This window comes from Papaver somniferum, chromosome 1 (genome assembly GCF_003573695.1).
Source record: "Papaver somniferum cultivar HN1 chromosome 1, ASM357369v1, whole genome shotgun sequence".
NCBI lineage: Eukaryota > Viridiplantae > Streptophyta > Magnoliopsida > Ranunculales > Papaveraceae > Papaver > Papaver somniferum.
The window spans coordinates 172924546-172935520 of record NC_039358.1 but is presented as its reverse complement, the minus strand read 5'-3'; the positions used below and the strand labels follow the sequence as shown (position 1 = coordinate 172935520).

Here is a 10975-nt window from a genome sequence, read left to right as displayed (position 1 = left end):
GAAAGAAAAAGAAGTTTTAATGTAAAAGAAAACCAGAAACGTTGAAAATCACATGGAAATTGAATTTTTGTAAAGTAGTTTTTTAATGGAAATTGAGTTTCCATATGATTTCACTTAGCTATAAGGTGGATCAGGTCCGGTCAACTTTGAAGTGTGGCTAAGAGATATAGGCGACAGGAAAGATCATAACAGTTGGATTTCGCTACAATTAAGCTATATCAAAGCGAAATCGCTTACCGACAATGCTGCCCAACTCCTAATGCTTTCATGCCTGGATAATTAGGGTCTTGGTGTTAATTTGAGTTCGGATTTGGGGCCTTATCACTAAGGTTTAGCTAGGTACCATGTGTCAAATTCAGTAATCATGCATGCATCAGCCTCCTTACATGGCCAGCAAATATTATCAGACAGATATTGACCAAAAATAATTATCATCATTTCTTTCTGACCTATATAATAAAAGTGTAAACAAGTACTACGGTCTCTCGCTGAGTCAATGCTGAGGAGTGTAGTAAAAACTGCTGATATAACTTATCAAGCTCGCCCCAACAACGGAATCCAAGATGGAGTCCACAATCCACATGGTGTCTCCAGTGGTCTAGAGATGTACGTTGATTTAGGCAGCTTTCTACAAAATAAGAATAGACACTGTTAAGGATGAGCAGACCTATTACTAAAAAACAGTTACCGTTAAGAAACAGACTGTTTAAAATAGTATAGAAAATTGCCTTGAAAGTTTTCACTGTGTCCAACAGTCAGACAGACAGAGTGTTTAAAATGGTTTTTGATGTTAAAGAAGAAGAAGATTACAATCCTGTGGTTGTAGGGAAGGAAAAAAGACTGGGAAGGAAAAAAGACTGAGAAGGAAAAGGGTACCAGAGAGAGTGAAGTAATAAAAAGAAAAGTAATGACTTAAGCAGGTAACTCAGTTGAATCAGAACTAACGGTTCTACTAATAGAGCTTTTAAGTAAAAATAAAAAGAAAAAAGAGAGAAATAAAAGAGAGCAAAGAATAGAGACTTGAGAGAGAAGAAGAAAGAGAGACGCTGACTGCTGAGATCACATAGATCTTTAATCACCCTTTCTGACATTACTCTACTACTACTACTCTGTCTGTCTGTCATCTCTCTCTCTAACTATATATCACACAGGATCAACGGCTCCTATTGGTTTAAAAAGAATTCTTACTCTCTATTTACTGTGCTACCCTCCTCTTTCTCTCACCCTTCGTCATCAGTAGTAATCAGTACATACTACTACACCCCTCTACAAAGTACAATACACATACATACCCAAAAGCACAAACCCTTCTTCTCTCTAATCTATCTTTCTTTCTTTCTCTCTTTTCTCTGTTCTTCTGTGTCATTCTGTAAAGTGAACAAGGAAGAAAACGGCCCATTTCAGTGTTTTCTTTCTCTAGAGAAAAAGAGAGATCCTTTTCTTTATATTTTTAGATAATTTTAACTGTTTATTTTTATTTTGCTTGAGAAACAGTGTTATCCGTATTACTTTTTTTTTTTTCTTTTCTTTATCTGCATAAATTTAATTATTGTGCAGAGTACAGAGAAGAGAGAGACCCATCAATATAGATTACAACAACAAGTATGTTCACCACTACTACCCTTCTTCTCTCTCTCTTTCTTCAAAGATAGAGATGGGTTAGATTAGCAGCAACCAAATTTTCTTTCTTTCTTTTCTTCTGTCCGAGAGAGAGCTGTTGTAGTAGTAGTAGCACTGCTGTAACTAACAGAAGACAGGCAGGGCTAGAGATAATAATCAATGTAATAGAGAGGTCTGTAATGAATAAAAATTTACTACTGAGTTAATTTTAGCTTATAGGTTTGTGTAATGGAATTTGGTGAAGACTTGGATGGCAAGGTATTTTCAGAAAAGGTTTCATCAGTGTTGTGGGAAAAACAGCAACAGAAAGAGAAAGAACAACAGAAGAACAAGTCCAGGTTCGGGGAATCATCATAAATCAAAAACTGGAAGAGGACACCAACAGCAACAGGAGGAACAACAAGGGTCTGAGTCTGGATCCTCAGAGGAATCATCAACATCATCATCAGCAGCTTCAGTCACATCTTCATATTCATCGAGAAGAAGAAGAGGAAGAACAAGAAGAAGAGGAAGAAGAAGAACAAGAACAACATGGGTTTCATCATCAAAATCTCCAACAGCAGCAGTATCTTATCTACGGAAGAGGAGAACAGCAGATTTCAGAAGAACCTATAAACAGCCAACCACCACAACAAAACCCACCAAAAAAAAGATCTTACTTTCCTTTTTCTACAGCTTCTGGTTCTACTTCAACTTTTCCAAATAATAGTAGTGAATATGCTAGATTCGGAGAGAAAATGGGAGAAACTCAGAACCGCTCTTCAACTAGTAGACTTGGATTATTGAGAGGGACTGGAGGTGGAGGTGAGATTATTGAAGTACAAGGTGGCCACATTGTAAGATCTACAGGAAGAAAAGATAGACATAGCAAAGTATGCACAGCAAAAGGTCCAAGAGATCGAAGAGTTCGTCTTTCAGCTCATACCGCTATTCAGTTTTATGATGTTCAAGATCGTTTGGGTTATGATAGACCTAGCAAGGCTGTTGATTGGCTCATTAAAAAAGCTAAATCTGCTATTGATGAACTTGCTGAGCTTCCACCATGGCATCCTACTGCTACCATGCCTACTCCCAATACTTTAAACCCTTCTTCTAAATCATCAGAACAGCATCAAATTGAAGAAGACGAGGAAGAGAATCAATTGAGGAGCAGAGGCAATCAAAATGAGCAGGGAGGATTTCTTGGTTCATCAAGTAAAACTAGTAGACAAGTTGGTGGTGTTGAACAAAGTGGTAGATATATGTTTCTTCAAAATCAACAAGAACAACAGCAACATCAACAGAACAACAGTTTTCTTCCTCCTTCTCTGGATTCTGATTCCATTGCCGACACTATAAAATCTTTCTTCCCAATGGCTACTTCTTCGTCTTCAATTCATTTTCAAAATTACTCGTCTCCACCTGATCTTCTCTCTAGAACTAATAGTCAAACTCAAGATCTTCGTCTCTCTTTACAGTCATTTCAAGATCCGATGTTTCATCAGCATCATCATTCTCAACATCAGCAGCATCACCATTCGAATCCTTCGTCTGAACAACAACATGCCCTTTTCTCTACTGCATTTGATACTAGTGGTGGTGGCGGTTCGACAAATGCTTGGTCTGAACAACAAATGCAGGAAATGGGTAGGTTTCAAAGAATGATAGCTTGGAACCCTAATACAGATTCAAGTGGAGGAAATGGTAATGGAAGTGGAAGCAGCAGTGGTGGATTTATGTTTAATTCACCGCCGCAGCAACAACAACAACCACAACCATCATCATCACAACAGGCTGTTCAACAAACTTTGTTTGGTAACAGCCCAAATCCATTTTTTTCACAGAGGGGACCCCTTCAGTCCAGTAACTCACCTTCTTCGATTCGTGCTTGGAATAATACTACCGATCCATCCATGGTTAGCGATGATAATCAACACTATCAGAATCTTAATTCATCGATTCATCATCATCAACAAATGCAACAACCATTTGCTTCCGGTGGATTTGGTTTTCGCATTCCAGCACGAATTCAAGGTGAAGAGGAGCATGACGTTGGTGCATCACACAAGCCACCGTCCTCTGCTTCTCGCCATTAAGTGAATCACTTTCCGAAAAATATCATTCCTTTCTTCATCCTTCAGGTACCCCATTATATCTTTCTTTTATCTCTTGCTAGATTTTGTTTCTGTCTGTACGTTTTGATCTCATATTTTTTTCATGTTTTTTTGTGGATTATCATGTCACAGGGTTCTCCGTTTCCAATTAAGGAGGACATTACTAGTTCGAGAGGATATTTTGCTTTGTATGAAGAGGAAAGAAGAAGATTTTTTCGGTGTTTCACTCGTATTTACTTACTACAACCGTGGGAAAGAACAGTTATCTGTTGTTACTTACTTAGAATATCAGGTGCTTCTATTCCCCGGTTGTTCTGTTGTTGTTTTAATTATTCTCATGCTCTTTTAGGGAGTTTTTATTTGCTGTATCAGGCTAGCTCTTTGAGCTCAACTTTGTTTCATCTTTTGTTGGATTGTTTTGTTTAATCTTTCTACTACTGCTAAATTTGGATTGCTATGGATTTATTTTTACTTTGCTTTTCGTTGGTTATATGCTGCATTGGACAACAAATATCACGATTTAGTTCTTTTGGGGTTAAAAGATGCAGTCTTTTTTGCATAGAAACAGAAACTTTATTTTTGAGTAAGAATCATCTAAATCAGAATCAACCCCATACTGAAAAAGATTTCTGAAATCTTAGAAACCCAATCTTTTTTACTAGTTTGGGAGGGTATCCTCTTTAATTCACCTAGATTTTCATTGTTGGATTGTTGCTGTGATTGAGTAACGTCTTTTCTGGTGTTTAAAAATGGAAAGAAATGGGGCTCGCTTTCTGTTACAGATCTTACTGTGATTGTTTGGTAGCTGTTTTCTGATTCCTTCTTCTATATAGGATTGGACCTTCTTTCTTCAATTTCCTTTCTTTCTTTAAACCCATATCCCCAAAAAACCTGGAAGAATAACTAACTGATAATCTATCTTTTCCATCTCCATCATGCATCCTATCAAACCATCTTGTCAAAGAGAATAAGAGTAGGTATTTTGTGGTGTTCAGGAGTTAAGTCCTTGTCCATGAACAGTAGAAGAAGTTTTTTTTTTTTTTTTTTTTTTTGGGAAGAGATTTTGTAGTTGTTTAATTTTAAAGGAACCAGTTCCCAATGAAGAAAGATAGAAAAAGATTGTAACTTTGGTGAATTCTTGCTTTTAACGTGTTTTAGTTCTTATAGCTTGTTATCAAAACCCTGTATGTTTTGATCAAAAACCTCAGATTACATGGACCCAATACCAGAGTTCGCCATGGCTCTTATGATTGATTTAATGTTGAGATAATAATAAGGAGAGCAATGGAGGGACAGAAGAAGAAGAAGTAACACAAACAAGGGCAAACAGAAGAGTCTAAAGATGTAAATGTGGACAAGAATAACTAGTTCAAATGTGGAAGGTGATAATACATGGGTTTTTTTGACTGTAATGTGGGTTTATTGCAAACCATACATCAATGGTCCCCGTACTGTAAATCTGAAATGTAGCTTTGTCATAATCTATTCTAGGTTTAATCAGAAGCTACCTAATAAATCTTGGTTGGGTCTTAGACAGGGACAGCCTCATTAACTATTGCGATCCACTGCTCTCTCTATAGCGGTCCAGTTTATTGATATGAACAGGCAAGAAAAAGTGATGAAAAGAGTTTCCATAGTTAGTTTGGTTAGAACGAGGAGTTTGGTTTCGTGGATTGTTCATGGTAATCGTTGGTTTGTTTGTAGTTTGATAAATACCAAAACAAAGAATATTTTTCTGGTTCACTTTTTTGGCTTTGTTTCTTCTTGTTTTGGGTTGGATTTAAGAAAGTTGATGCTTTGGTTTTACATCTTAAAATATAGAAGGTTTTTCTGGTTTGATGATTAGATTTGAGATATACGAAATGTCGGGCGCTTAGTATTCGGTTTCGTTTAATCATGTTATAGAGTATATTAGTCTCACTCAATTATAACCTGGATGTTGCTTCATGTTTCTACATTCAGGCAAATTTGGTGGTGTTACGCAAAAGTTGAGCTCCATTTGCATAATTTTCCAAATGGAAAACGATTTGCATAGTTTAGGTTGTCAGCCGAGATTTGTTAACCATGTTTAAGCTTATTCTGAAGTACATTTCACTCTTTGCTTTATACTTAACATGGTAAGATTTTGTGACCAACTTTTTCAGGAAACACGAAAAACTGAATTATTTTGATAGACCTGTCTGTCGCATAGGATATAATTGACCACATTATTTGTCTTCCTTTTTACCTTTGATTGATGATTGCTTCAAATCATACACTCTGATTGATTTCCCGCATGTTACTTCACTTGACAAATCATTGGGGTTTCTTTTTTTCGTATGGCCATGGGTTTTAATGATATCTCTATGCACTCCACGGTTTACAATGTAGTTCAATCCTAACCCCATTTTGTTTACCTAAAAGTGTTTATTCCTATTTTGATATGATATGTGTTGGTTATCAACTACTGAGGTTGAATGGAATAACTTCCCTTCCTGTGGTTGAGGCTTCAATGGGGTGCTCTTGAACCTTCGTAGAATGGGTGAGAGAACTTACACCAACTGTTGTACAGCTATGGGTGTGTATGATTGGATAGCAGCACCAACCAATAATGGTCAATATTTAACAGAAATGCACTTTACTATATCTCAACAGAAAGGAAAGGAAATGTATTTCAGGTGTCGGTGGGGCATAAGCAGAGTCCGACTGCAACAACCCATATAAATTGATTTAATTAACAATTCATTGCTCTATTACTGCTATTATCACTCCCATTATCTAGATACTGCTACTACTAAAAAAGAGAGGACTCCTCTATTCATGAAAATGGTGGACAGCTATTCATCTTGGTACCTGTTGGCAAGCATGGTTTTTTTTACTATTCATTATTATTATTATTGCAAAGAGTCCCGAATCGTCTGTAGGGTCATAAGTCGTAACCAAATATAGGTGACCACTTCTCTGAAGCCTTGCACAATTTTTCAGGGTGTGGACCTAAGGTTGTTCTAAACGTTCAGCTCTTCCATCATTTTAATGCTAGCCCTCAGCAACTGGGAACTAGCAGTCTCTTAAGGAAATGAACTAATCACTTGTGGATCAATGATGTGAGACAACACAACACTAAACCTATCCTCAAGGAGCTTCATGTTTTAATTGAATGTACCTTCTTTTCCAACAAACTTATTATACATTTACTTCGTGTGCTACATCCACAAAACATACTCTCTTGAATTGGACCATATGGTGATTTGAGAAATTATTGCAAGATTGCTATGCAAAGTTAATGAAAAATAAGTTTCATTACTGATTATCAATATCCTGTATGCCAGTGAGACTTTGAAGGAATATAAATCAAACCTTGCTCCAATTTTGTATCGGTACTTGTGTCGTTACTGGTGGGAAGGATATACACATTAAATCACGGAAATAAAAGAAATTCATACAGTAAAAAAAATTGAAACTCTAATTACATTATAAAATACAGACCATTCCCAAAGACGCGTGCCATTTCCTTTAGTGTCCACACTTAACTGATAGACTAAAATCACAATTAGGAAGGGAAAATGAAAACAAAGTAAATGAAGAACATACGAGGATAAATAAAAATGCCGTTACAAAGACCCGCACGATCAAACAAAATCAATCTTCAACCACACATACCAGAGTTCATTAAGATACCACTTACTGTTTTATGATTGTTTTCTCAGTTTTGAAAGTAGAGGGCACTCACTGCTTCTCCATTTGAAATTTGACTTTCCCGTCAATGGCTGGTTTTTCAGGTTTCTTAGATTGTTTCAGAGTTCATACCAGACTCACTACATTAGATTGTTTCTTCACCTTCACCACTCAATTTCCATTGGACAAGTGGATTTAACAGGGAAGACAAGTTTTTTGGCGGTAGGACTTCTTTTTCACTAACAACCTTTATTACCTGCCTATTTTGCATATTTTTGGGGCTGATTGACTGCAATCCAGCATTCAACTCAGCTCCAGCCCCAGTTAGCTTCATGAATCATACACTATCCTTTCATGGTTCGGATTAGAGTTAGCCCAAATCACAAGAGTCACATGGTCATGTTTTGTAGGTGCAAGCCTGGAAAGGGGCCGAAACTCACCACTTAAATAAACGTGCACCAATACGTAATATGGTGCCCTCAGGAGCGCTAATCAACCAACTTAAAATAAGATGACATGTAGGTTATCCTGTTCCCAAACACCACAGAGGGATATTGACAAAGTTGGTTATCTCAATCGTCTCGGAAATTCGAGCTGACGGAAAATCAGCCACGACATTGTGATTGTTATGTTTGTTGAATATAATGTGACCAACTGAGAAGGGATCGAAAATACTCGTGTACCTGATGAGAAGGCATATGTCATGACCCACTGACGCTTAATGGATGCATCTTCTCCCTGTTGCATCCTAGACCGAATTTCCTCCATTGTGTCAGACCCACGCCCACCACACCATTCCTCCTGTCCAAGTCAACATGTGAGTTACAAATTGAGAAGCGGAAAAATAAAAAAGGAAACAAATACCACTCCTGGCTGTGGAAACTGAAAACGCCTACAACAGAATCATGTGCAAATTTTCGAACAGTGGATATCGATCTACACACATTATAAACTGAAGGCTAGGGAAGAAATTAAATTCCAAGGTGGATAGACCCCAATATCAGTTTTGATTGACCCACGTGTAGTACAAAATTACACTTTAAACAACTCCTGTCTGAAGTTTCTATAGATTTATTGTGAAAAAACAAGGAACTGCTATCTGTTTCTTTCAAATGGCACTCTAAGCATAGATGCAAACGCGTAACACGGTAAAGAATATTGTTTCTTTGCGTGGTAGATCACTGTCGCTAGAAATGAATATAACCCAATCCTCTGCCACCATACACACTCGACCAGCTCTAACCTCAGACTGTATGTTATCCCATGAATGAAGGTATCTTGAAGTGGATGATGATGCTTTCTGACTGTTGGTTTTGTATCAGGGCCTTGAACGTTACAATTTTTTCATTTGTCTCAAAGTCTTTCTTGCCTAAAAAATGTAACATGTGGTCAACATATAAAAAATAAATAAACAGCAACATGCAGAACGGCTTTCAATACCTTGTAGCCCCGAAATGTGGTTTGAAGTCGTGTAGCCGCTTTGTCCTCAACTGGAAGGTCAAAAAACCTGGGATACCCATTCTTCAATTCTGATCTCTTTATTCCCTGGCTCATTGAAATTAAGGATCACATTACATAATATATTCTGAGATGTGCAAAAGATTTCTAGCGAAGAAAGACGAACCAACTTATTTTAAAATGGACATTAGAGGCCTTTGGGTAAAATACAGAAAACAATAGTTGACAAACTATGAGACACGACGCACTATGATGGCGTGTTTGGTTGACGGGAAGGGAAATCTATTCCTAGGAATCCTATTCCTAAAAGAGGGGGAATCCTAAACCCACTACCCCCGTTGGTTTAGGATTCCCTTACTTTTTGGTATTCCTACCCCAAACCGCTCTCTAATGCTATTTACCCAACATGAGAATGGAAATATATTCCCAGGAAACTGATTTCATTCCCTCTAACCAAACACACTGTAAGGGTCAGTGATAGCAAGAGAAAAGGGAAAGGAGCAAAAATAGACTGAGTTAATGATTTTGATTGTGAAATACAAATGTCCCCGCGCCACTAATCATAACTTAGATGGGCTAAGATAAGATTTGGGATAACTAGACTACGATATAAGAAGTAAAACAGAAACTATTTTGCTAGATTAAAATAAAGATAGAAGAAAAATATAAATGAACAGAAAGAAAGACATGGGTACCTGGAATGATTTAGCAATGTAGAACCCACATATACTCAGAGCCAAAAAATGATTTCGGAGCAATACTAGCAGCAGCACTGAGTAGGGCAAGTAGTGCACAAGATGAAATGCTGAATAAGAGAAATAGGGAGAGAGACACGGCTACTACTAGTAATAGAGAGTGGGTGAGAGAACAAAAGTACACAACTGGAAATACTCAAATATCATCAAATTCAAACGTAAATTCAAAGTTTACTTCATTGTTAACATGAAAATTGGCAATACAATTCAAATGTAAAAACATATGAATAATCCATTAATAACCCAGATTACAGTTCTCAAAACCCCCAAAACCCAAAACAATAAAAGTAAAACACGATTCCTCACCAAAATTAACTTAAAGATCATCTTCCATTCTCAAATACTCCCCAATATCACTCTGATGAAGAACAACAATACCATTAGGGTCTAACTTCCTACAATCTTGAGTACTTTTAGCTGATATCCCAAACCCTAAAGGCACATCAGTCATTGAAAACACAACAACACCATCACCAGCAACAGTATTCTCAGTAATCCTTCCTAACCCACCTTTCAAAACATGATTCCCATATAGAAAACTCATCTCTGAGGTTGGTTTTAACCATACTTTATGTTTAGCATTATCAGCTAATAAATTCAGAGATTGTATAGTTAAATGAAAACTACCACCTTTAGTAAACTTGCCAATACAAATACCTAACGATATCAGTTTCTCTCTACTTATATTTGTAGCTCTCTTAACTAGTGATTCTGAAACATAGAATACTCTGTTCTTTTGTAAACGGAAACAATATCTACCTGGTTCTTTATCTGGACCTTCATGCGATGGTTTCTCAATGATGTTTTTTAGATTGTTTCCGGTGAATTTGAATAATTTCTCGAATACTGCTGTTGTTTCTGCTTCATCTAAAGCCCTCATCTTTCACAGTCGCTCGCTCTTTCTTTAGGGTTTAGATCTTGATTTTAGGGGAGAACAAATTATGTTTGTTTTTTATATACTACTTTGGAAATGGTCAAGTCAAACTTAGTCAAGGGCTACTTATGGGTATTGGGCTAACCCTAATTTCTTTTTTGGGTTAATTCTTTTTTAGGCCAGTTTGTATGGGCAATGGTTTATCGGTTAGTTTGTCTATTATGTGCATGGCAAAGTGGCAAACATAACTAGCTAAGTCGGGCGCTGCTTAACCAGTTAAGGTGGAGAGTCTGTCGAAGTCTTGACCGCTCGATAGAAACTAAACCGCACGGTTAAGTTTAACCGTCAGCAGCGGAGACTTGATCGCTCGGTGTAGTCTACGTCGCCCGATGCTAGTTCATTCAACGGCTATAAATCCTTCACCCCATAGGTACTCAACTTCAACCTCATTTCAACTCACATCAGTTCTCATTTTATCCCTAATCTAAAACAACATTCACCAGTTTACTCTCATCTTTTCT

General features: G+C 37.2%; 3 protein-coding genes across 3 annotated transcripts; 1 reads left to right on the top strand and 2 right to left on the bottom strand.

Annotated features, from left to right (window-relative positions):
• Positions 1-1302: 1302 nt before the first annotated feature.
• LOC113308249 (transcription factor TCP4-like) lies at positions 1303-4198 on the top strand. The gene is made up of 2 exons (XM_026556740.1): positions 1303-3740; positions 3846-4198. Exon 1 carries the CDS (start codon positions 2358-2360, stop codon positions 3693-3695), a length of 1338 nt encoding a protein of 445 aa, XP_026412525.1. The 5' UTR covers positions 1303-2357; the 3' UTR covers positions 3696-3740; positions 3846-4198.
• Positions 4199-7254: 3056 nt separating this feature from the next.
• Positions 7255-9816, bottom strand: LOC113354230. The gene is made up of 4 exons (XM_026597634.1): positions 9768-9816; positions 9521-9630; positions 8808-8912; positions 7255-8168 (listed from the first exon to the last, which is right to left on the bottom strand). Exons 1-4 carry the CDS (start codon positions 9814-9816, stop codon positions 7935-7937), a joined length of 498 nt encoding a protein of 165 aa, XP_026453419.1. The 3' UTR covers positions 7255-7934.
• On the bottom strand, positions 9714-10492 carry LOC113308245 (60S ribosome subunit biogenesis protein NIP7 homolog). The gene has a single exon (XM_026556725.1). The coding sequence runs from the start codon at positions 10458-10460 to the stop codon at positions 9897-9899; it is 564 nt and encodes a 187-aa protein (XP_026412510.1). The 5' UTR covers positions 10461-10492; the 3' UTR covers positions 9714-9896.
• Positions 10493-10975: the final 483 nt, after the last annotated feature.